The sequence below is a fragment of the Marmota flaviventris genome, chromosome 7 (assembly GCF_047511675.1).
Source record: "Marmota flaviventris isolate mMarFla1 chromosome 7, mMarFla1.hap1, whole genome shotgun sequence".
Lineage (NCBI taxonomy): Eukaryota > Metazoa > Chordata > Mammalia > Rodentia > Sciuridae > Marmota > Marmota flaviventris.
In genome coordinates, this window is record NC_092504.1 from 52,923,721 (window position 1) to 52,951,207 (window position 27,487).

The window sequence follows — 27,487 nt, forward strand, 5'->3', positions numbered from 1 at the left end:
AAAATTTTACTCATTTTCTAGTAAGGAGAAGTATATTTAAACACGCAGAAATTGTAGTGATATCTGTATGATGTTTAATTCACCTAATAAACTTGATATTTATATTCAGTGTATTGATTTTCCAATATTTCAAAATTCTTATTTTAGAATATTTATTGATAATGTTGTATATATCCAAGGTGTAAAATGTAATGAATTAATATGTGTGTGTATAAAATGATTATTACAATCAAATTAACACACCTGCTACCACCTTTGTATTTTTAGATCCACAGAACTTGTCCATATTATAACTGAAAGTTTGTATTCTTTCACTAACACTCTGTTTATCCCAACCTCCAGCCCTTGGCAACTACCATTCTACCCTGTTTGTATGAGTTCAACATTTTTATATTGTACATATAAAGGATATTGTTAGCACAAAAGGACCAGGCCAGGCACAAACTTCAGCAAAAGCCTTTATTCAGGAACGGAGTCATGCCTCTGATGGACCCACTTTCCTAGTGGAAAATGAGCCACTGCCCAAAGAAGGAGTCTGTGCTTAACAGGTTATGCTGAGAGGTAACTTGATTAATGAGTGTGTCAGTTTGGATACTCAGGAATTTGGGCTCTGTTTTACTAGGTGAGATGTGTGTGTGTGTGGGGGCTTGTCTGGGGTCAGTGGTTAGTATCTGGAATTTGTCTTTGTTGGGCCAGATGGAGGACCTGAGGAAGGATTTGTTTTGTGAAGGATCAATGCTTTGCCCTCTTCCCAGAGGCTAATACCTCTTCCCTGGAGCCTGTCTCATCAATGGGAAAGAATGTATTGGGAAAGGATCAATGTATTGCCATTTCTCTCATTCCCTCTCCCCAGGCCACACTATTTTGGGGTTTGTCATTTTCCATATACAATAGATATCACTCAATATTTGTTTTTCTTTGTTTGGTATAATGTTCTCCAGGTTTGTCCCTTTTGTCATAATAGCATTATTTCCTTTTCTTCTATGGCTCAATACCATTCTATTATGTGTAAGTGTATACCACATTTTTAAAATCCATTTTCCCTTATAGATAAATTATTTCCATATCTAGCTTAATGTTGTAGTGAAAATGGGGTGTAAATATCTCTGAAATACTGATTTCAATTCCTTTGCATATATGCCCCATAGTGGGATTGCTGGATCATATGGTAAGCCTGTTTTTAATTTCTTTAGACAATTTATATTCCCACCAACAATGTACAAGTGTCATTCTTTCCCCATACCTTTGCTAACACTTTTTATCTGCTCTCTTTTTGATAATAGCAATTCTAACAGTATTGAAAGATACCTCACTATGGTCTTAATTTTCACTTTTGTATTAGTCGTGTTGACCACTTTTGCAAGTACATGGTAGGCATCTGTATGTTTGTCTTCTTTGAAAAAAGTATTATCAGACTATTTAACTCTTTTAAAAATCAAGTTATTGATTTTTCTTTTCAGTACTGCATTGTGTGAGTTTTTTTATATATTTGGATATATGGTTATTATACCAGAATAAGATACTCTGGTTTGTAGGTATTTTTTTCTCTTTTGTACTTTGTCTTTTCAAATTTTGATTATTTTCTTTACAATACAGAAGCCTTTTGGTTTAAGTTTTTAATTAATTTTTAGTTAATTTTTCTTTATGAAATAATGGTTCAATTTAATTCTTTTGCATGTGTTCTCACCATGAACTCTTTTTATATACCATTTCTAGCAGAAATGCTCAAATTTGAAGAGACCCAATGATTATGACACTGGTTCCCAGGTGGGGAGGGACACCTTTATCACTGTCATTACTTCCTATTTTTGACTTGTACAGAGGAAAAGGGAATCTATTATTATACAGCATATCATCATGCTGGTGGGTTCATGCAAGCCAGTCTTATCTGGAGACACATTCTAAAATTTTGCTAACTTAATGTATCTGTCCACATGTGAAATTATTTTCTAAATAAAAAATGAAACATTTTGTACTTTTTTTCCTCATAGGAATTTTGTACTCCTTTCATACATACATAAGTTATGTAAAGAGGAATACTTGCTGCTCAAGTCACTAGTCCATATTGCTCTTTCCAAGATAGCAGAATATGAATAACATGAAAAATCTGTGACTTATAACTCAATAACACATGAGAGTACAGAATCTGTTTATTGCGAGATTATATGATTTTGAGTAACATTTTATTTACTCAGAAGGCAGCATTGGGTAATGGATAGCTATTATTTTTAAAAAGTCTATCTAGCATTTTTTTTTCTGGAAATGCCCCTATGAGAATTCAAGTTTTGTCAATCAAGAGTTCTCTACCTCCTTAATCACAAGAGTGGTACCTGGATCAATGCTAGGTCAATCTTCACTGATGTGCATATAGTTTTATTTTGTTTACCCTCAATTTCTAAAACATCAAATGATAGAAATGCATATTCTTATGAATATATAACAAGATATGTCAAAGTATTTAATAAAGCAATAGTACTAATTTATCAATTAGGTTTCTGAAAAAATGTTACATTTTATAATACTATACTTGTTATAGTCCTAGTTATAATAATATCACATAACATAACTTTGTTGTTACAAGTCTGAGCTCTGGGATATAGTGGTCTGATTTTGAATCTCAGCTTAGTCAATTATAAACTCTGATTTTCAGAAAGTTACTTGACTTTCTATACCTCAATTTCTTTACTGATAAAATTGATATATCAAGGGAACAATCAACCTGAGTTTTTTTGGGTAGGTTCAATGTAATAATACACATAAAGTGTGCCTGGTAAAGACTAGTAAAGACTTAATAAATATTAACTATTATTATTAATGTAATTTGGGGATGTTATGAAAAAATTTACATCATGGTGGAAGTTAGTAGTAGCTGTAAATTGTTAGTGATGTAAAGGAGAAAGAAAACCTCCTATAGAGACAGTGATGGACTACTGTCTAAGAAAGCACCTGGAGGAGACAATATTTTGGATAAATGGCAACTAACCTGATGATTTGGCAGAATAGTACATTTATGGACACATGTACCCACAGCTAGGATGTCTCTGTATGGGTCAAAAGAGATTGAAGTGGAGGCAAAATTTTACTATTACTTATCCTGGTGGATACTTTGTATTATTGAGAAATTTTAAGAGTTTAGAGATATGCAATATGTCATTATTTGCATGTTGAAAATGAAGCCCACATGTCTGAGGATATCATTCCTATTGTGTGTAAGTGAGAATCATGTACAGACATCACTTTCAAACTCAAAAGAGTACCATATGGCATTATCTTGTTATTTTCTGTCCCAGAACGTGAAGAAACTGAGAAGGGATCAGCATTGGCAAAAGGACCAGAAAGAAAAGAGTTAGACAGGTTTTCCTGAGTAATTCTTATAGATAGTATTATTGCAACTCACTGGATGGCAACATTACAAATACATTGATCCTGTGGAATCCATGTGCTTGTCAGCAGAGGATTGTTTCTACTTTCAGAAGGGAGTTTATTGATAAAATCTATTCAGTGATTTTCCAAAAGATTTGGATCTGCAAATCATTAAGGAATAGTTCCTTAATAAACTGAAAACATATTTATTCACATAATTACTTTCAAGCTAGAAAGGGGTAAAGAGGAAAATTGTATGTCTTGGTTCATAGTTTCATAAAGAAGTTTTCATATTTCTAAAATTATATGTGTTTAAATTTCATTAAATATGAAGAACAGGTAATATCTACGTTAAATGTGGTCTGGAATTAGAAACATTTTTAGCAAGCATTGTTAAGCTTTAATCTACAGAGGACTTCTACCCTACAGACCAGTTTTGGACATGATCCAGTCTCGATAGTATGTCACTCGAGTGTAGACACCAGGCTTGTTTGGAAGAGCACATTCATCTCCCCAGCTTACAATACCAGCAAGGAACCAGGTACCTTTTGAATCTGCGCTAACCAATGGTCCACCAGAATCACCCTAGAGAGAAAAAGGATGTATACAATTACTATGTTTTAAAGGTGAATATTGCTTATTTTTCTTTTTTTAGTAAGAATAGGGAAAAACAGCAGAAGAGGAAAAAAGAACCCTAGATATTTCAAAACTAAAATGATTTAGTCTAGAATATTCTTTGCCATATGCTCATTTACTTAAATTCAAATATATATTTGGATATAACAATATAAAAATGGAAAACACATATGAAAGTTTCAATTCGGGCATTATACAGAGGAGCTACTGAATGTATTATTGCTTATGCAGTTATCAGTATATTGAGGAACTCTGATAGATCTCTGCATGTTCCTTATTTCCAGACAGATACTGGAAAAAAGGGAAGATTTGTATTTATTGAGTGCCAACACTGGACTATTGCTCTTCATCTGTTTTTAAATTTTGCTTCCATTTCCAGAATTGTATAATTTGTCTAACTCCTCTCTATAACTTGTTATAATTTTCATCCATTAATCTTTAGCCCATTCCCCGAGTGATGGAACATTTCTTAGCATTTAGATTTCCCTTTGCTCTATTTTTTTCTATCATCCTAGATGATTTTAACATGCATTATAGGATGCATCTTGGCCCACAGTGTCTTGGCTTCCCTGGCTTTGATCATTTACACATTTATTTACATCACTCCTTGTCATTACCTGGAACTGCTCCACTTCTGAAACACCATTATTCAGCATTATGATTCTATGTACCAACCCTTTTTTGACTTATTCCAATGATGCCCTGCATCTGCTTTTCAACCTCACTATGAATACCAATTCTCTCTTCACCTTCCTATTAGTATATCAGGTCTTCTTCTCCTTCTATCTTTCGTTATGCAGGTTACATTCTTTGATTCATCCATATCCCTACTCTTATCAACAGTATCTTCAGGTTCTTACCACCCTCCCCATCATAGCCTGTGCTCACCCATACACTGGGAAATAAAATCATGTTACAAAATTTCCTCTCAGAAATTTTTTTTGTGTCTCTAGTCAATTTCTCATTTCTCAGGCCACCATTACAAACTCTTGTCATTTCATAGTTTAAAAAATCTTGTTCTATTGCCTGGAACCTAGCATAATTCTTAGAGTCAGTGGAAAATAACACGTGGCAAACCCTCTGTTCCTTGTCTTGTCCCTTTCGACTTCTCAGCTCACTTATGTAAGTCCACATCTCTGTATCCTTCTTTTCAGACAGACGGATGTATTTTATATGTTTTTGAATTGAAGTATGATTGACAAATAAACATTGCCTGTATTTAAAGTGTATAATGTGATGTTTTGATATATAAATACATTGTGCAACAATTTGCTCAATTACATGAATTAACTTGTTCATCATGTCATATATTTATGTTTTGTATGAAATCTACTTTCATAGAAAATTTCAAGTATACAATGCATAATTATTAAGTCACTACCCTATATATAAGGTCCCCATAACTTATTAATTTTATAACTAAAAGTTTTATACCCTTTGAACAACATCCCTCCATTTCCCTCACCTCTCTGCCAACCATTGTTGTACTCTGTTTCACTGGAAAATATTTCAGTGAGATATCATATGTTAAGAAAAATATGGGCGTAGTGGGATAGATAGGTAAAGAATATAATAAAGGTTCGACTTAGCACAATGAGAGATTCATTAAAGAATTATAATATTAGACCTATCTATGAGTAAATGACTGCTGTTTACAAGAAGGTAAAATTTCTTCTATGTGTGCTCATGTAAGAGCAAAGAAAGATGGTAGACTACTTTGTGATTGAAGATAGTAAGTCAGGTGTGGGAGGAGTAGAAGATTAAGTTTTTGAGGTTATTGTAAACAGAGTGGTTGAAATAATAAAATGTGGGTTCTAGGTTTCATAAAGTTAGGAGTCGTGAGGCTGGGGGGTAATGGACTGAGAGAAAATTGAAGGAAGGGGGTTTAAGTGCCTCTTATCAAAGAATAGGTTTAGCTAGTGGAACAACTGTAAAGATGGAAATCTGTTATTAGAGATAATAATTATATATTGTATACACTTGCTTGCAAGTTCACTGGCTCCTAGAATGTAAAAATGTGCTCCATTCATTTTAATTTTCCTTTACATAGCACAGGATCTGGCACATAGTAGTAAATAAATAATCACTATGTGTAAGAATGGAAGAATAAAATGAGATTCTTCCTGATCTTATCACTGATTCTGCCTGCCTAAATAACTACAGTAGTACTTTTGATAGCTTTAGGACTATTGCTTATAAACAGCAATAGGAGCATAAGAGGCACATTAAGTAAAATCAATGGAAACTTAGTAGAGTTCAGAGTATAGGCACAAGAGTCAAATATACTGCATTGAAATTCTAGTTCTGTTACTTACTGGTTGTGTGAGTTTACACAAGTTACTTGATCAACTCTTTGTCTCAGTCTCCTCATCTGAGAAATTTGGTTTAAAATAATACGAACATGTAACAGAGAATTTCCATAACTAGAATAAATTAATATTTGTAAAGAACTTCTGGCACATGGGGTTGCCATGTAAGTATTGTTAAATAAATAAATATTTAGAATGTTGGAGCCAAATTATGAGAGCTCCAATATATAGGTTTTTACCAGACCAGTTCAGTGTGTCTCAAAGAGCAAAATAAAGTTACTAGTAACCTGTTTTTCTCTTCATTGTTAAGCCTAATTGAGTCCTTTTCCTATTTCCATTCACTACTTCTTAGATTGAGTGATTTAGAATTTCAGTATTCTAATGAGTCCTAAATGATATCACTATAATTTTAATTAGACTCTTTGGCTATGCAACATATGTAAGCTGTTAAAAACTGAGAAAATTGAATTGGTTAATTGCAAATTTAAAACTATAAGAAAAAATTTTGGAAAGTGGACTAGGCAGATTTACCTGACAGGCATCCACACGTCCCTCCAGGAACCCAGCACACAACATTCCAGGTGTGACAACTCCACCATATGCCTTTCCACTGTTACAGGTCTCATTATCTATAATCTTCACTGATCCTTTTTGGAGTATATTAGGACTTTTTCCTAAAGGAAGGAAATTGTTTATTTTTCCTAAAACCAATATTAATTTCTCTGGCTAAGTTACTAGTATCTAACTTTTAACACTATGTACAATTTCTAAATCAACATAAAACATGTTTATTAAACCTTTATTTTTCTTCTTTTTTAGTAACAAAGAAGCAAGTGATATTTATGAACACACTAAATAAAATTAGTAATTTAATTATCACACTTAGACATAGAGTGTGATGAGAGTGTTTAAAAATTGTTTTTAGAATTTTATACTTACTACATATATGCCTTAGAAAGCAAAATTCAAAATTCATATCCCAGAAGATAAATTTCATGATCATTTTTAGGTTTTCAATTGTTTATTACTATAATTCTGAATCTTAGAATTAATTTTAACTTTATTTTTCTCTTTTTAAAATACATATATGAACACAAGTAGCCACTAAATATTTCTATCACTAGGGTCATAAGGATGCACTTATATAAATGGACCTTACTCAAGTATCACCTACTTATGAGGGCTACTCTTCTCATTGCATTGAAAGTGCTCAATCTTTTGGAGTCCTTATTTTTTCCTTTGGCGCTTACATGCATGACACATAATATATATGTTTATACTTCTTTCTTATATTTTGAAATTTTTGTTTTTCTTTATTGAGAACAAAAACTTGTTCCTTACTAAGAAAATAGGTTGAGGTATTTGTCTATTTTATCTTTTAAAGTATCCAGACCATAATCAAAATAAATGTTTATTCAATGAATGAATGAAATGGTGGAAAATAAATTGTGTATCTAAATAATAAATTTCTATAAAAACTGCCATTTTTAGAGGAATTATGATAAACAGCTCTATGAAATTAAGAGTTTTGCATGAATTATGTTGAGGATCATTTTCAATCCATTGCACATTATCTGTGAAATGATCCAGAGAAAGTGTTTTTCAGATTGTTTTAATTCTGAGTAGATTATTTTTAGCTCTTAAAACTCAAGCCATGTAATGGAGAGAGGTTCAAAACTCACCGTCAGACTTTAATGTTCCCCATCCAGTGACTACCATTTCTGAATTGGGTGGGAATTTATAAGTAGCTTCTGGAAGACATGCTCTTCGGATATTGCTTGTATACAATACTGGTGAAGACAGATGCACAACAGCAATGTCATTATCGTGTGCAGGGTAATGGTAGTTCTCATGAATTATAATATCCTTGATAGTTCGTTGTGTTTTTGGATCACTTAAAAGAAGCCCAAAACTGACATTCCAGTCTTTGGGATTATTTTCCCTAAAGAAAAAAAAATAATTAAAGATACTATATTTCAGAGTTGTAGGACTTAATCTTTTAAAAATAATTAGGTATGTGGGAGTCCCAATAGTACTTTTAAACATACCAAAATTAAGCTACATGTAAAAGAAAATATAAAAATAATGATAAAAGATGAGATTTGGAATATCTGTTTACTGTCTTATAAAAGATAACCCGGAGAAACTATATTTTATTTCTTAGTTGAAATAGAACATACCAAAAATACTAAAGAGAGATCTAGAAAGATAAATATGACAACATAAGACAATATTAAGTAAAAAGTGAGCACAGATATATGAAAAGAATGCATTTGTGGAAATTAAAGAAATAGTCTAAATACTCTTTCAAGTATTAAAGACTATAAAGAAAATACTTTTGACTTATTATTATTTATTCAAGGATTTGTATACTAAGTACTACAAATAGTGCTGCTAGAACATTTTCAAACCCTACTTAAAAAACATAATAAACAAGCATGATTTTGAGGAGAGTCATTCAGGGTTGACAAGGATTTCTTTTTAATAAACAAAATGAAAAGAATCATTGAACAAAAGTGTAAGTATCTTTTAGGCAAAAAAAGTCCATACTTTTTGAGTAATAATATATCTTTAAAAAATCATCATTTCAAATGAGGCTGTAGATTTATGGGAACATGTATTAAAATACTTATGATTAAATAAATGAAACCAACTTTTATAATGATGAAAAAGAAATATAAGATACATGTTCAATTTGGAATTTAAAGTTTTCTTTTATAAAATTGAAGTAAATAACTCTAACTTAGTGGTTCTCAGCAGGGGTCCACTTTCTCCCCACATTTGGCAATGTTTGGAGACATTTTGGGTTGTCAATATTGAGGGATTCTGCTGATGTCAGAGCAGGAATGCTGCTAATATTCCACAGTACAGGACAGCTTTCCATAACAAAGAATTATCTTATCTAAACTGCCAATAGTGACACTCCACAAATCTTCCTCTAAACTGACCATATCTATTATTTTACTGATAAATCATTGAGTAATTTTGAGGGTATATTTCACAATATTGAAGAGTTGGAAGTATAGTTTATGACCACATTGTTGAAATATATTTATTAGAACTTTAGATACTTGAGTGACTTTTAGACCTTCATCCGGGCCAGAGCTTACTTTATAAAACAGTGAGCAGCAGTGATAAGCCAGTTGTTACTAATCAGAGTAGCTCCACATCGGTGGACACTGTTCTGTTGAAGGCTGGCTTGCCAGGGCCATTCACCTTCCTCCGCATCCTGACCCCCTGCAATTTTGTTGCCAGAGCGAGTTATTGTGCGTTGCCCACAACCTGTTTAAAATAGAGTTCAACAGTATTGATATTGCTTAATTTTGCTGTAGTAAACAAACTTCTCATAATATGTCTCCCTATTAATGATTGAGGAAAATCTCATCATGTTGGAGAAGTTAGGATAGACTTACTGCTGACATGAGATTTACTGAGAATTTATTAAAAATAGATTGACATTGTCTTCCCCTATAGCTATCACTCACAAATGCTTTGTATATCTGTTTGGCCTCACTATGACCTGATGTAAGAGGTAAATTCAAATTATAGGTTTGAATTTTGAAGAAAATAACTGTTACATTACTGAATTGCACAGGGACACATGTGCATTTTAATTTTAGTGAATGGTGTGAGTTAGCAATGAATTAGTGCTGTGAAAACATTCCTATGAAAGTATGAGTGAACAAGAATGTAAAAGAGATATTAAAGAGACACAAAATAGATTGAAATGTATTCCCACTAACATCACAATACATAATACCTATATAAATAAATGACATATCTAGATAGCCAACCAGTTTCCAAAGTTTCATGATTCTATGAATCGGGACTATGCTTTATTGTCTATTTAGATCCAGAGAAACTTCTAGACTCTGAAGTTTTTAAAGCAAGTTTGCTGTATTCTTTCCATCTAGTTTTGTCTCTGATTCCCTTGATTAACTTAACTTTACTCCAACTAAATACCAAGTTTGTTCTTTAACAGTTTATGGTACCTTTTACTATCTCATTAATGGAAAGCAGGGATCACAACTTTTAAAAAAATGTATCTGCAGAATTTACCATACAGAACATTAGCACATAGAAGGAGCTCAACAAATATTAACCAAGTATAATAAAAATGATACTTGATTACAAAGTTATTTTCTTTAATAGATATGTTCTAAAGCATTTAGAGAGTAGGGGAAAAAACCCACAAAAACTTACTATAATCATTGTAGGTGTATAGATTAAAACAGTGACTCTTAACCAGAGTCACTTTTGAAGATTATCTCCCTAGGAATATTTGGAAATGTAAGAGACATTTTTGTTATCACAACTTGTATTTTTCAGAGAGGCTACGGGTATCAAATGGATAAAATCCAGGGAAGCCGCTAAATATCCTGTATTAAACAGGAGTGCTGCTGAAAAAAAGAATGTTTGATTCTGTCAATAGTGTTAAGGATGAGACAACCCCATATTAGAGAGAGCAACTTACACAAAAGATTAGAATATATAAATAAATTGGAAAGATTAGCTGCTTAATTTCTTTATAAAGATTTTTTTCTCAAATTTCACGGATTATCTATTTTTAGTAAAGTACTTTGAGAATAACAGATGACAAGCAATAAAAGTTCAAATAATTATTATTAGAAATGGGCTTATAAAATATTTTTGTTGATGCATATTAATTATACAGAATGCTAAATGTACTTTGAGATATTCTTTCCTGAAGTTAGAAAGATATTAGAAGCACAGGAAAGAGTCATCTAGACTATTTTAAAAGGCGTTAGAGACCCTCTAATGTCTTTTAAATTTATATATTTTTATATTTATATATTTATATGTTTTTAATTTTAGGTTATTCTCAGGTTGTTAAGGCTTCCACTTCATTAAGAATCACTTAGCTGAACTGGATGGAGTCTCTGTGGCTGCTATTTCTAAGTGAGAGCCCTCACACTGACTCACTGACTGTAACTCCCTTTTCTTTGTCTTTTTCTTTCCACTGCCTCATCATGGACGCTACAAAGGATAAAACACATAATCCAGAACCCAGAGGTATAATGGTTCCTCCCTATCCTCCCTTCTTTTTGGACAACTCCTAAAGGAAGTTGGCTTTTATTCTACTTCCTTCACAGGAATATAAAAACAAAGATGCTTCTCTGTGGAATAGGAACTTCACCTAGGTGATGACTTCCTTGTTTTTGCTCTTACTCATAATTCTCACTTAATTTCTATCCATGTGTCAACTTCCATTCTAAGTTCTCATTTACTCATGATTGTTGTGTCTGCTAAGCTTTGAGCCACCACCTCTGCAGTAATACCTTGTTATTACCTTTGCTGAAGTTCTACGTGGCGCCTTGTAACTTTGTTATGTCAAAAGAGATCTTATGGTAAATTCAAGGATTTAAAGAATATAATAGAGATTGCTGGTTGATACTTTCAGAAACACTGGCAAATCTACCGAGCTCTTATTGTCTCTTTACCCTTTTAATATCTACTCCCTTTTTCTATTACAGTATTTTAATACACTTTATCATGTTATATATCAAAACTCTATTCTTCTTTAAATCTTGCTTGATTTTTCTTGACTATTCCTCTTTTTTAAAATCCTAGGTAGGCCAAGTCAAATTCAAAATACTGAATGTGAGTTCTATAGTGTTTTAGCTGTAGGATAGACAAATTGGATGATCTCATTCTTATCACTATTCTTATTTCTTTCTTGACTATTTCTTTCCTATGAACCTGACAAATTCCCAAATGTGAATTTTGATCTTATGGGTACTAAAGTTTTCCACTTAAAGTAAACTAAAGTTTACTTTAAGATGTCTTATTAAGTTGCTTGAGGATTATTCAGTCAATATCTATGAAAGAGAAAAAAGTGTAATACAGCTCATGTTTAAATTTTGCCCAAATTTCTCAGAAGTAACTATATAGTAAAAGTGATGGGGTCAGTGTCACCTGGTTCTAGAGGGTGATTCCTTTAATCCAGCTGCCCCAGTTAGTCTCAGACCCCAGATAAAAGCATTGCTTTTCCCGACAGTTTGCACCAGGTTCCAGCAACCCTGGGGATCATATTTCCCAGTACCGGCAGTGGGAGAGTGAAAGCAGAATGTCTTGGTGTATGAGGAAGATAAGCTACTTGCACATAAGGCACCTGTGCACAAACATATCTGCTTAGTTTTCAGAGGCAAAACAGAAAATGCAGATAGCTGACATGTACTGAGAGCTTACTGTGAGCACTATGCTCTTATAAGTACATTGCTTGTGTCACCTTATTTTTATCTTCACAACAATTTGGAACTAAGGCTTTGAGAAGTAAGCTATGTAAATTTATGCAGTTAATAAGTAGCAGATGGGACTCAAAACTCATATGTAGCTGATTTTAGATTATAGGTTCTTAATTATATTGCTTGTCAGTAGGTCTCCTTGCCATTATGGCATGTGATAATGTGTTTCTAATTTTAAATCCATGGTATCAATGAATGTAAGGCAACTGCAGTAACCTTTATACAAGTTTCTAAAAGCAGGCATCCTTTTTACACCTTTGTTGGTATAATAACATTGACTCTCAAATGGAGGTCTTTTTGGCATTCAAGGAAATTAAATTTCAATAGAAAACAACTCTTTGTTGATTAACTTACAGGTATGAAGAAGATTTTCTGCTATCGGCATTGCAATATCTAAAAGTCAAGAGAAAAGAAAATGAAAATATGTACAGTTATAAACACATTTTATTTAAATAATAGTAATTTTTGTTTTGGAAACATTTTGTAGGCATAATCATTTTATTCAATCTTGAATGTATAATTTCTATGTTCATACATTGCCATAGAGAGTAATAAAGTCCTTGTATTTATTATTCTGTTTCTAAAAAGACTCTCAAGTTCTTTATCCTAAGTTTCCAGGAATTGAACCCAGGGACATTCAAACACTGAGCCACATGCCCAACCCTTTTATTTTTTTATGTAGAGACAGAGACTTGTTAAGTTGCTTAGGGCTTCACTAAGTTGCTAAGGTTGGCTTTGGACTTAGATCCTCCTGCCTCAGCCTCATGTGCTGCTGGGACTACAGATGTGCATCACTATGCCTGGCACCCTAAGTTATTTGAAAAAGCAGTCTTGGTCCTGAAAAGTACTAAAATATATGAGAAAAGATGACCTTTACCATTATCCTGAACCAATATCACTAGAAAACTAAATGTATTTAACACCTTTTTATGACCACTTTAAATCTTGGCTCATTTCTTTATGTGATAGTTGTGGTGATCATGTAAATTTGGATAAGCTTTGCTCAGGTCAATGTAATAGGTGCCCTTCTCAAGTCAGCACATTTTATTTAAATATTATTATTTATTTTTATATTTATTTAAATATTATTAATTATTAATATTAATTATTTTCTTCCAGAAGAAACCCACAGAATATTCAGTGATCTATAATTAGGACATGTAGGCATTTATACTGGTTGAGCCACTGACCAAAGTAAGATTGGAGACAATAGAAAAATGCTTCCACGTGTAATCATATGGCAGTATAGTTCTTTAGGTCCCATGGGATGGGGGTAGAACTGCCAACTCTCTTTTTGTCAGATCTACTACTGCAAGCAAGCTTTTGTCTTAGATTCTGTATTTTTGGGGAACTAGAATAAGACATTTAAGGCACTATACTTTAAGAAAGAATGCTATTAATTAGGAAAGCAAAAACACACACACACACACACACATACACTGTTACATTTAGTATATTTTGTGTTGAGTGCATTTTACTATATTTTAATCCTTTTAAAATTAATATTCTTTTAAATGGTAATTTTCACTTATTTGAACCATTCAGTTAATCATGCCATTCCATTTCCATTAATTTTATGTAAAAAATAATGTCATTTAGCAATGAGGCAGACTTTGACATTGTCTATTAGAAAAATCATTTTAAGGAACGTTGCAGAATGAAATTATTTACACCAGATAATTTTTCTATGTACCTCATATACCTGAAGAATTGCAAACCTGTTTAATTTGGGTGAGAAATGTATACAGAAAGGAGAAACCAACGAGTCATGCTCCAAATTTCAGATACAGGGAACCATAAACCTACTAGCAATTTCTACTTAAAGAGTTCCTCTTCAAGGAGGAATCATCAGCTGCTATATGAAGTAACTACTATAAATGTCATTGGAGATTCATTTTTATAATGCTCTTGGGTTTCTGTAAAGCTAAGAAGGTGTATCACCAGTTCTACAGGTCAATTACAGTTACACACTCTTACATTAGGTTGCACAATACATTGGGTAGACAAAGAATCCTTTACCAGAAAGTCAACCTGCCTGAACAAAAAGACTAGAGTCATTCAACAGGCAGTTGGGATATGAGAAGATGTGAGCCACGCCTGTTTGAAGAGAAAACTGGCATCATTTCATCATATCCTTCACAGCTTGCCTTTCAGAATCTAACTTTTTATTTGAGAAGATATTTCCAGTGTACAGTTTTGAATTTTGTATGCTTGGTAAAATATATCAAATCATATTTAGATTTGTAGAAATAATTAAACTTGTACTGGGACAGGAAAAATGCAAACTCCTATACTTAAAGGTAACTGTTTAAAAACCTTATTATATTCACAGAAGTTTCTTGGTTCTTTGAAATTTTCTTTATTCATGCATGGCTTGCTAAGGGGAAGAAATGTTTTGAATCAATAGAATAATTATCACTTGGTTAGGTGAAAGACAGGCTACAGTGAATAGGGAAGTTACTTAAGCCATCATCTTTTGGACTCAGTCACTACTGTGACTGTGTTTTATTCCTAAATCCCTAAGGACTCAGAGGCTGGAACTCCTATAGGTTTGTCTCTGAATAAAGAATTCAACAATGTAACCTAAGACACTCTATTTACACTGTGTCATATAAAGGAGGCAACTAAAAAGCAGTGGCATTGACTCTGCCAAGGAGAAGATGAATCAGAGGATAATACACAAAGCAGTTAAAAAAAAAAAATAAAACAGCTCAGCAAATGTACCTTGGTTTACTCCCATGGGTCAGTAGTCCAAGAAAAGACATGGTTCCTGCTCTCAATAATTTTTGAATCTAGTGGAAAATATAGACAACTAGATAATTTTAAAAATCAGTGCAATGGAACTTGGGACCTGGAGGCAGGAGGAACATAAGTTTGAGGCCTGCCTCAGCAAGTCTGAGGGAAGCCTGGGCAACTTAATGAGATCCTGTCTTAAAACAAAAAAGGTCTGGGAATGTAGCTCAGTGGTGAAGTGCCTTGGCATTCAATCTCCAGAATCACAAAAAAGAAACTAAATAAGTACATAAAATAAACTGTTGTAATTCATTGATGATTTTTTAAAGTTAGGGTCTCACTATGTTGCTCAGCCTGACCCTGAATCCTTAAGCTCAAGAAAACTGAGAAGCTAGGGGCTGTAGCATGAGCTGCCAACCACCTTTCATTGATGATTCTTTTTTTTTTTTTTCCTGGTGCTGGGAATTTAACTCAGGAGTGCATAACCACTGAGCCATGGCCCCAGTCCATTTTTTTTTTTCATTTGAGACAGGGTCTCCCTAAATTGCTTAGGGCCTAAATAAATTCCTGAGGCTTTGAACTTTCGATCCTCCTGCCTCAGCCTCTCTTCCAAGCCACTGGGATTACAGGCATGTACCACTACACCGGGACTACCATTGATAATTCTTAACTGAAACAATTCCTGCCTAATGATGATGTTCTACTTCCACCAATCTTTCTACATTCTGACATTTTCCAAACCAATTACATCAAAACATGAAACATTTTAAAATCCAACTTTGATGTGACAGAGGTCATCAATTATTTTTGGTCTACCTGGATCTATCTGACTATATTGAACCCTACCAGCCTCTCAGACACTGTAGCTCTGGGGATTCCACCCAGCTGGTGGCCCTTATTCTGGAATTTGCCTCTTCCCAAGCTCAGGGACAAAGCACCTTCTTACCAGATATCCCAATTGGTGTGTGATTTGTTGTCACTATTTGGAGTAGGAGGGATTGGATTGAACAGGGGCAACCAAATCAAAGGAAGAGTCAAACTTTATTTAGAGTGACCCGAGTTTTAATTTTTTTTATATTTTAAATATCAAACTCAAAGAATAAACTTGTCTTGGTCAAATAATAAACTTAATAGGAGCCAGGAATTTATAAGAGGTATAGAAATTGAAGTATAGAATTTCTCCCAACTAAATATTTATATTGTAAAGTCACCGATTTAATATTAGTAAGTCATTAGGTAATATCATTACTCATTTTTAAAATCATTTTTGTCTATAACCTATAACCTTGTCCTGTCCTTTTCCTCTTTATTTTACATAACGAAAGCAATTACAAATACTGCTTAGTTGTGGAACATTTGTCTAGCCTGTGTGAGACCCTGCATTTAATCCTCAGGACTGTCACATACTATGGTGGAATTAGGCATAGCAAATTGGATATATCAAGAAAAGTCACTTAGCATAAAGGGGATTTGGAATTGCTGATAATATATATTCTCTTGGGAGGGAGTCTGGAAATTTATTTCACCCAGGGAAAAATAAGCACAATTATTGACTGTTGAATATTAGATTAGAACAAAATGTTTATATGCTCTTGGCTCTGTAGTAAATCATACCCATGACTACTCTTGGAGTTAGTTTGGTACTGAGGATTTAACTCAGGAGTGCTTAACCACTGAGCCATGTCAATGCATACCAGTTTAGATGCATTGGTAAAGAGGGCTCCCGCAAAAGTCTAATTTCTAGTGAATATTTTTTCCTGGAAAGAATAAATCTAAAATAGATAATAATAACGAAACCTAAACTTTATGATTCTAAATATAAATAATAATTTTACAGTAATGGTAAAATCATTTATAATAAAAATTTTATGTAGGCCACAGGCTTTAACTCTATTTAAGTGACCGTTACTTTACATGATTCCAAATGGTAAATAAATTAGTAAATCCTATTTTTCAGGTATTTTCCTAGAATTCTAACATTAAAAATATAGAATAATTCAGCTGCATTTTATTATGGAATGTGCTTTATATGGGATATTTTAAAATGTTCATTTGATAGATTTATTAAAACTCTAAATCTATAATTGTACAGAAACTTATTGAGAAAAATAATTAAAAGTTAAAATTTTTTATGATATAGAAATCACCATTTTTCATCATGGAAACTAATTAATGATATTTTCATCAAAGGAAAAAAATTAACTACTCTGGAGCTGTAGGATGAATAGTCTGTATAAAAAAGCAAAGACACAGAGCCTGGATCTGAATCCTTCACTCACTGCACATTTTTATTAGTCACCTAGCTGCATATCTAATCTTAATAGATGCTTTTCTTTATGTTTTTTATTAGACTTATTATTTCTGGGTTTACACATTAGATATCATTTTTCATTCCTCTAGAGTGATGTAGGTTAGGTATTTTTATAGTACATGCCTTCCATGTTTATCATTTTGACAATGAAGAGAAAATGTTAATGATGAAATTCAATTCAATTAATTAAATTAATACGAGTTATATGCACAGGTGCATATAACTTTTAAATAGACCTGTGCCCCATTTTCTTTTGCATATGTTAAGAAATATGAAAAATCAGAATTACCTATTTTTATTTGTATATTATATGTGCTTTTTTTATAATCCAAGCCATTGTTGACTTTAAGCTTTGGAATCAATACAAAAAGCTGACATGATGCAGGGAGTACAAGACATATACCCAGGAGTACACTTAGTCATGTTGCGGTATTACGTAGTAGTAATGTATGTGATTATATGTCTTACGCATTTTACATGCCATACTTGTTTTTCTAAGGAAGGGCCCCTTTGAGGGTACATATTGAACAGAAAGTTAATATTTAGGTTATCATTTTCAGTTTGGAAATTTCTAGCTTTGTCCAGGTACCTAGACATCTTTTAAGGATCTGCATTTGATGGCACAGAACTGGTGTCTCATCCAGCAAGGGCTTTGTGGATCTTTCAGTTCATGCCATTGCTTTCTTTAAGACCCATCTTAAAATGTAGCTTCTCCAAGGTTTACTTCTTATCCCCTCTTCTCAGATCACTTCTTTATATTTTTTTGCCAACTTCCATGTAAGAATTTCTAATGCAAAATAACTATCGACTGGTAATATTCCCTTGTTCATACTGAATGTATTTTTTTCCTCTGGAATTTACTTCTTTAAATGAATTGTCTTACTAGGTGATTCTTCATTTAAAAATCAGGACCCAACTACCAAAAATAATTATTAGAAAATTATGGTGTTTTTTTCTTTGACAGAGATTAGAAAACAAGAACAATTAGTGTGGTAGGCCACTTTTATTTTATGAAAAAATTTTTGAAAGTGTATCTCATGTGCCTTATTGGTATTAGCCATCTTTAATATAGTGGCTATCTTATTAATATTTATATTTTAGATATCTGATACCTAGTTATAATATAATAGTACATATTTCAAACTGTAAGCTACAATATCATTTTAAAGTGAATTCCTGATTTTATCGAAAGACATTCTGAAATACCAACAGGTACAATGTCTTTTGTATTTTGAGAGAATTGAAACTATTTTCTCTGTAATAAAGTTGTCAAGTATCAGGAAATAAAAGTGTCTGAGGAGCCAAATTTCAATGTACTAAAGTTTATATAATTAAATAAGAAGGTCCAACATCCTTTATTCAAAAGTTGTTTGCTTTTCTAATTTTTATATATAAACTACTGTAAAATGTTTAAAATAAATTGAAAAATGGTTAGGTAGAAAAAAGATCATAGGAAAAACATGGAGAAACTAGAAATGACAACAGGAATTCTGGTTTACATTGAGGGTTGAAAAATAAACAAAATTCAAGAACAAAAATGAGAGTTTAAAACCTCAAATATTAAGGTAATTTTGGAGAAGTTGCCAATAACTCTACATTTCTCAAGGGCAGCACAATATCCACTGTTTATTAGTGGATATCCATAGAGGTGCTCAGGAAGTTCGTGATGACTATGAGAAATATTTTTGGAAAACAGTATTTTAAGAATAACTTTTATGTTTTATTGAAAAGGTAAGATGCAAACTATTCAGAAAACTTACCTTTTAAAAAAGACTTATTTCTAAGGAATTTGGGGTCATCAAGTGTTAAACATTTTGCTTATAAACAGGCTGATAGAGCTGAAAAATTTTTTCTTCATTAAGAAAGCATATAATAATAATAATAATAATAATAATAATAATAATAACCTTATCAAAATATCCTCTGATTTATCAAACAATGGTTAGTTCAATTGCTTAAGGCATGATACAATGAAGCCACTCCTTGTCTCAAGATCAAGCCATGTGATAAAATGTGTTCTAGTAACATAATTCATACCCCAGTGTTATTAAGATGCTCACAAAGGAGAGCTAGGCTAAGCTTCGTTGTTATTTTTTGTCAGACTCATTATAGTGAGTCAGAACCATCATACTTGTGTATGAAAGTCTTTGTTATATTCTTTCTATTATATATAATTTGAAGTTTTACTGTAGCCAATTATGATTTAGAGTTAAGTAGTTAAAAATATTTTTCATACTAATACAATTTGCCAGGTTGATTGTACATTATGTACAAGGCATTTTTGTGCAGGAAGTGATCATTATTTTTTAAAACAAATGATAGTCATATTCTTAAATATGCGTATTAAAGTTATGAGCTTTCAACTTTATAAGGCATTTTATTTAGAACCCTCACTTTAGCATATGAGGCATTTCTTTATTTTTACAAGAACTGCAGAAATACTGATTTTGTTAGTACTTGGAAGGTAGTAGCACTGTCATCTTTCATGGAATTCAGGAATATGAATAAAAGGGATTACATATTATATTCATGGATCTTAATATTTGAGCCTTCTTTAACTCCTAAATCTGGAGGCAGCAATATCTTCTTGTAGCATACATGAGCCACACTTGTCAAAACAGCTCCTCAATTGGGGTTCTTCAGGAGAAATAAGCTTTAAAGTCCTAGGGCAACAATTTCATTAAATGAATGAATTTTACTATGCATCTCGAATAGTACTATATATTGAGTTTGGAAGAACTGTAAACATAGCTATCATATAATTTTATTCAGGGCTTCTCACCTTAGTTGAGCTTATATTCTCTCCTCTTTTGGTTGTCAGTTACAGATTTGATATTATTGAATTCATTAATTCACCCAGCAACTATTTACTCCTATACACCAGGACTTTTGGCAGACTCTGAAGATACGATAGTGAACAAAAATGGACATGCCTTTGCTTTCATGGAGAATATAGTCTGGTAGGAAAGACATTTGGTAGTCAAATAGTAGGCTATATCTTAGTAAATATATAATTAAAAACCGAGAGAAGTGCTCTGAAGGAAAAGAAAGAGTTTACATGGGAACCATATTTTTGAGTTCACCTGGGATTATTGGCCAAACCTGGTGACAAGGATGTAGAGCTCCTTGGACTGAAAAACATGGGACTTTGGGCATGTTGTCTTCAGAAAGAGTTTTCAGCTGTTTTTTTTTCTTTGAAAATATTTTTTAAAAATTTTTATTTAATTGAAAAAAAAAAATATATATATATATATATATATATATATATATATATATATATATATTATAGTTTAAATACAGCTGTTTTTATTGAGCAATTGCTGTCACTGTTTGCTTTTACCAAATGAAGACACCATTAGGTCCAAACCACATAACCAAGTTTATACTGGAAAACTTTAAAATACATTTGTGAAATAATGATTCTAATTTTGCCTCTCATTTCATCAACACTAACTCTTAGTGTAAGTGTAAGTTTAGTTAAGTTTTTTCTGAGAGACAATATTCTCTTTAAATTCCCCAAAGGGCCTACCAAGGCATTTGTATAATTAGTTCACAATTATTAATTAAATTTAGTATTGCATAATATTTTGTTTTATCCTATCTGAGTAATTCTTTAAGTTAGATATGGATTTACTTTATTGTTGCCAGAACTGAGGACAGAATTTAAAAGATTTGAATTTTGAATGGTGAACTACAGATTAGGAAAAATACGACAGATTTTTTTTAAGCTAGGACTTTATAGATTAAGCATATTTTTAGTGCGATCATTAAGTTCCGAACTGATTCTTAAACAATGTAGAGACAGCTATTCAGGAGGCTCAGGAAGATGATCCCAAGCTTGAGGCTTGGGAATTTAGTGAGACCCTATATCAAAATTTCTAGAAAGGGGCTGGGAGCTTGGGATGTAGCTCAGTGGTAGAGTGCTTGCCTTGCACATGTATGGCCCTGACTTCAATCCTCAGCAACAGAAAACCAAAATAAGTGTAGGAACACAAATATGCTGAGAAAATGGGTTTAAGTCTTGGATCTGTCCATTTTTTAATTACTATGAATCATTTTACTTCACTAAGTCTTGATTTTGGCAAACAGACTAGAGATCTGTAAGGTCTTTGCCCACTCTAAAGCTTCCTAAATGCCCACTGTGCAATGAATTATGTGTTTTTATGCATTTACTCTGAACTAGAAACCAGTAACCTATATTTACTATTCCTAATTTTGATACTGATCTGAAATAAATGACTTAATATGAATAGCATTTATAGAGAATAAAACTACTAAATGGAAATTCTGTGAGATTTTGGTTTTTAATCTTAATCATTCATAGAAAAAATTAGAAATCAAACAGAACCATTTTTATATATCTTTTTATCCTTTGGTATGTACATAGGGAAAGAAAATGAATTCAACATTTGGCATAAATTAAAAAATAGTTAGTAAGGTAGAATTTTCCCCAAACATCCTGGGCCATAGTCAGTGTTCAACCAGTAATTATTCATAAAATGGATAAATAAACAGTCAATAGTAGATGATCAAGCATTTTCCTAGTTATGATTTAGCATTATAACCACCAAAAGTTATATAAAACAAATTTCCTGAGGTAGGTATAATTATTAAGCAGTGAAATGTTAATGGACACTTTACTTGATTAACTTTTAATTCTATGAGAGCAATAATTCCCCAAGGCTTTTAAAATCTCTTTAAATGGGCTTATTGCCCTGCTTTGAATCCATATATAAAAAGCATGTACATATATTCTTTAAGGTTCAATTGGTTTTACAGTGAACATCTAAAAATTCAGCTATCAGAAGAATAACTGTGATGTCTGAAAAAATATTACTTGGTATACACATGTGCACACATGAATTATATCTATATCTCTATATCTCTACATATAATCTATCTTATCTATCTATCTATCTATCTATCTATCTATCTATGTGTGTCAGTATTTAATGAGTACTTGCTCTATGCCAAGTATTATCATAAGTGTATATGCTCATTTATTCTAATAAAAATAAACTATCTCCTTTTTAAAGATGAAGAAATGAAAGACCCTGTAAGATAAAGTGATTTTATTTGGTGAGAGCTTAACGGGAGGTTGCTTTTACTTTCCTAGTGCTTTAAGAGATCATTCTTCCTTAGGAATGTCTCCATTTCCTTCCCCTTCACCCAGAGCTGCCAAAGTTTAAGGGGAAGTTTGAGTAGGACTATTAATAAAAAGATAGCCTATCTATCTATAAAATTGATTTACAAACACACAATCCATAGGATGTACATTTCAAATTGTTTTTTTCCTCTTGATAAAAACTTAACAATTAAGGATACTTTATATTAGTCATGTTTTAAAAAGTGCTTTGTAGTGAATTAGGTATTTGATATCTTAACAACAATCATATGAAGTATTTTAATTATTATCATTCTCATGATAAGATGGTTAAACTGAGGCACAGAGATGTTTAAATTTCCCAAAGTCAAATATTTAATATATACAGGAGCTAGGATTCAAATCTCAAGACAATTTCATAGCAGAATCCATGGCTTTAACCATTATGCTAGGTATAATAGTATAGGAAACTGATGCTGTATTCAGTGATTCATTGTAATTAATACTACTGGCCACTAATGTCTAAGTCACAGTTGTAGGAAGTTGTGACTTTCTACTATGTTAAGCAGCTTATATGAAAATGACATTCACAACTTTGAAATATTTAGATGCAGGTGCTAAGTTACTAAGCTAATAAGTCAGCATAAGAAGGTCAGGATATTCAATAAGGTGCTATAACAGCAACTTTGATTGCATAAATAAATTTTAGAGTTCCCTATGGCATATATCATTTACCTGGTGACGAGTGAAGACTAACAGTTGATCTTGGTGAGAACTGTCATGAATGTGAGCCTCATATCACTTATATCAAGTGTTGTTTTGAAGTATTGTCTTTGTCAGCTTCTGGGTTTGCTCTTGTACCCTTAAAACCACACTCAATTTTATGAGGTGCCTAACTGCTGATGAAGAGTGAAGAGGGAGGGATGAGAAGTTATGGAAACAGATAGAAGTTAAGAAATATCAAAGTACAGGTTATATTTAACAGGGGATGTAACTCAGTGGTAGACTGCTATTTCAGCTGAGTAAAGACTTAGTTCTGTCCTTTCTAGTACTGCAATAAACTTCAATGAAGTTTTCATTGCTTGTTGAATTTTGCTACGTGTGGTTTCTTCATACTGTGGTGAGAACCACTATAGGATGCTTATAGGAGTAACAGTAGTAAGTTGGAGTGAATTGTAGGAAGGCATTTTAGCAAAACTACTGAGAAAAAATTATATATTTGGAAAAAGCCTCCAAAATCCCTCCTGGGATTTTACATAATGTTCCCAAAGTTTGCAAGAATACTAGGAATATAATATTGCTTATTTACATTTGAGTTCATGTTTTTAGCAGATGAGTTTTTGCGATGGCTTTATCTAACAGCAGCATGTTCAGGTTTTGCTTTTTGATTCTTTGGATATTCCATGCAAATGAACTGAACACCTGGATAATTTTTTCCCCCAAATCTATTAGCCCTTCCTTGGGTAGGAATACATTTCTGTACTTGGTCAAAATTTTTTTGTGACAAGAATTGACAGCCCATCTTAGTTTAGCCCTCTTTAGCAGAGAACCAATAGCCCAGCACATTGTTGGCTCTACTTCTATCAAGATTTTGAGAGACACTAATTATTCTGAGAACAGAAGAATTGTTATCCCCAGCTTTCAGAGGCTGTCTTTCACATGTTGTTATGTGCCCAAGAATAAGAATTAGATTTTATGTGACAGTGAGAGAGACAAATTCTACTAAAGGTATATTGAGAAGTAAGTTTGATGTTAAAGGGGATTCAACAGTTCTGGAATTTAGGAATCTAGATTCTTGAGACATCAGGTGACATCATTCCTCACAGAATAAATCATGAGTTTAAAGCTGTCTTGCTTTGCAGAGAAATGTTATTTGGGATCCCGATTACTTTAGAAAAGGATAAATATAGTTATCATTTCTATGAAATAATATTTAAAGAAAGGAATACTATTTTCATTTGCATAATGAAACACTATGTTCAAACTAAAAGATAAAAAACATTCTATGTCATACATATTCTTACCTGAAAACTTAAATGAGGAAGAATCTATAAATAATGACCCAGTTTGGCCCTTTAGTTTTTCACGTAAAATTGTTTCAGTTCTGTCCCAAAATTTTGCTGCATTATTTTTGTAACAAGATTTAAACTTCAGTATAGCATGTATTACCACTTTCCCTTTGGCTTTGCTGCAAAACATAAATAGACAAATTATATTTTCATTAGTGAGCCTCTATAACTCTTCAGGGAAGACATAGGGAGTTTGTAAATAACAAGTAGAGATTAAGACAGTGCCAAAGTGGAATCATTCTATCCTGTACTAACTATCCCAGTCTTCCATAAGGGGGTGGAAGTGGCACTGTGGACCTCATGGAATAGTGTAAAGAGTATGATTGAGATTCATGGGAACTGAATTTGTCTTTTAGAACTACTATTTGCCAACTCCTACACTACAGTAACCTGTTTACATTTTTTGTACTTAAATTTCTCATCTCTAAAATTTAGATGATAATTCTATTTACTGGGTTATTATAGGCATCATTACAGATTTTACACATTTTATAATGGATATAGAGATATTTAAAAAAATCTCAGAATAATGAACAAAAATTATTTATTAATGTAAATGTAACTTTGTGTTATGAATCCATTAGGGACTCTATAGGAAAGGCTAGTAGAAAATAATAAAACAAAAGAAATGGATTAAATGAGAAAACAATTTATTACTTTGGTTTTCTTTTAATTGAGGCATACTTTGTTATAGTGAACCATTTATCTTTTACTTATTGGAAATCAAGGCTGAGAACAAAGTTATTTAACTGAACTTATTTTATTTGTCTTTCTGATTTGAAGATGGAAATGTATAAACCCAATATTTTACCAGTGGGTTACTACTACTGGCTTGATGGAGTGCCTATTCTGCTCTGCTCTTTATTTCTCTGCCTCTTTACCTCTTCCTAAAAATTTTTCTGCATTTATACATTCGTATATCTGAAAATCAAAAACCCAGGGCTTTATGTAACTTAAGATTCTAAAAGCATCCACTTCTAAACCTTTATAACATTTAGGAACAAAACTAAAAACAATAATCAAAGTCCAGGATTTTCTCGGTTACTTATTATTTAAATTATTCAGAATAATTTAAAATAAGTTAGTTAATTTCTATATCACCCATTATTACTTTATGTTTTAAGGTATATCTGTATCAGATGTCCTTCCTTTTGGTGATATCAATCTATTATTCTTATTTCTTTTGAATAGTATTAAACCATTAGTAATTATATGTCAATTATTATATTCATTAAGTATTTTCATCTCTTTTTCTGCTTTCATGTTGCTCACAAGTGCCTGATCTGCAGGGAAAACCCCTTTGTTCTTTATGGAATAGGCAGGACATATCATATTACTCTGTTTATTTTAAGTAATTTGTCAAATTGTGGATGTCACCCTGAACTTTTCTCCTGGGTCAAATAACACTAAAACCAAGCTAAATATAGACATGTATTCTTATTCTGATATCATTAGGGTCATAGGATCCTCTTTATTACTGGACACATTAACTAAAAGATATTTTACTTTTATTCTATTTACTAACAAAATTATCTTTAGTTTTATATGACAAATATTTGTATTTCTTTGCCATATAGAATTTTCCTTTCCAATGCTGAACTTTCTATTTTTCTTCTATTTAACAAAAGTACATTAGTATAAACAACATGCCACACAGAGTTCTAGGTGTCAGAGCTATGTCAGCTTATAAAACCACAAAGTCCCTGCTCTCAGGTTATTTATATTCTAGTAGGAGAGAGAGCTTTAAGGAGGATGTCTTAGAATTGATACCCTAATGACAAAAAGGAGTGGGTCATGCTGTGAGCTGGTTGAGGAACATTCCAGAAAGGAGACAAGGGCAAAGGCTCTGGCCAAGATAGACTTAATAGTTCCTTTAACTTTATTAAACTTTATTAAACACAGGCTTTTACCTGATTGTAGACCCTAATATTTCTTCACTTAGAGCATTTCCTTTCAAAACTTGTAATTATAAATTCTCTCTCTGTTCCTTTGAAGTATGTGTTAGTTAGTCTTTCAAAACCTCTTGCCAGTTTTACAACCCAGGAAATGACTTTCCCAAGGACCTGGAAAGCATCTCTTTGAAAAGTAACTATCAAAGGAGATGGCAACCCTATCTCCCAGTTTCTGTGAGAGGGTGGGAGCCTAACTTCACTGGACACCTTGCTCCAAGGTGTAAAAGTACAAGTTTACTTTTCCTTTTGGTATGCACAGATACCTAAGCTGTCCTTCTGACCTCTACCTTTGAAAAACTCTACCAGTTTTTGTCTCAGCAGAGTGAAGACTTAGTTCTATCTTTCTACTATTGCAGTAACCTTCAATGAAGTGTTCATTGTTTGTTTCATTTTGCTAAGTGAAGTTTTTTTGCTTTGATAGTACTGTGGAAAGAACCACTCTAGTATGCTTACAGGACAGACAGTAGTAAGTCAGAGTGTATATAAAGTTGGGAGTGAGGGTGAGTGTGAGTTGACATCAGAGAAAGGGGCAGGGATTTACATAAAGTCCTGTGAATTGTACAAATTAATTTGGAATTTGTGGGAAATTGTCAGAAGGCATTAACAGGGGAATAATATGTTTTTCTGATTCATTTTGCTTGCTATGTGGTGAATGAATTGTGAATAGAGCAGGAGCAAAAGCTAGAGATTTAGATAAACTGGTGCAATAATCTATATAAGATTGCCTGGGTTCAAATTATAGTA

At 32.5% G+C, this 27,487-nt stretch overlaps 1 protein-coding gene across 1 annotated transcript in view; it reads right to left on the reverse strand.

Annotated features, from left to right (window-relative positions):
• Nucleotides 1-3,786: 3,786 nt before the first annotated feature.
• Nucleotides 3,787-27,487, reverse strand: part of LOC114102063 (transmembrane protease serine 11C-like) — a 66,482-nt gene continuing 42,781 nt past the window's right edge. The window contains exons 5-10 of the mRNA XM_027947314.2: nucleotides 24,747-24,910; nucleotides 12,929-12,967; nucleotides 9,419-9,590; nucleotides 7,991-8,250; nucleotides 6,840-6,982; nucleotides 3,787-3,948 (exon numbers count right to left, since the gene is read on the reverse strand). Of these exons, the coding sequence (XP_027803115.1) occupies nucleotides 3,787-3,948; nucleotides 6,840-6,982; nucleotides 7,991-8,250; nucleotides 9,419-9,590; nucleotides 12,929-12,967; nucleotides 24,747-24,910 (940 nt within the window). The remainder of the gene's footprint in view (nucleotides 3,949-6,839; nucleotides 6,983-7,990; nucleotides 8,251-9,418; nucleotides 9,591-12,928; nucleotides 12,968-24,746; nucleotides 24,911-27,487) is intronic.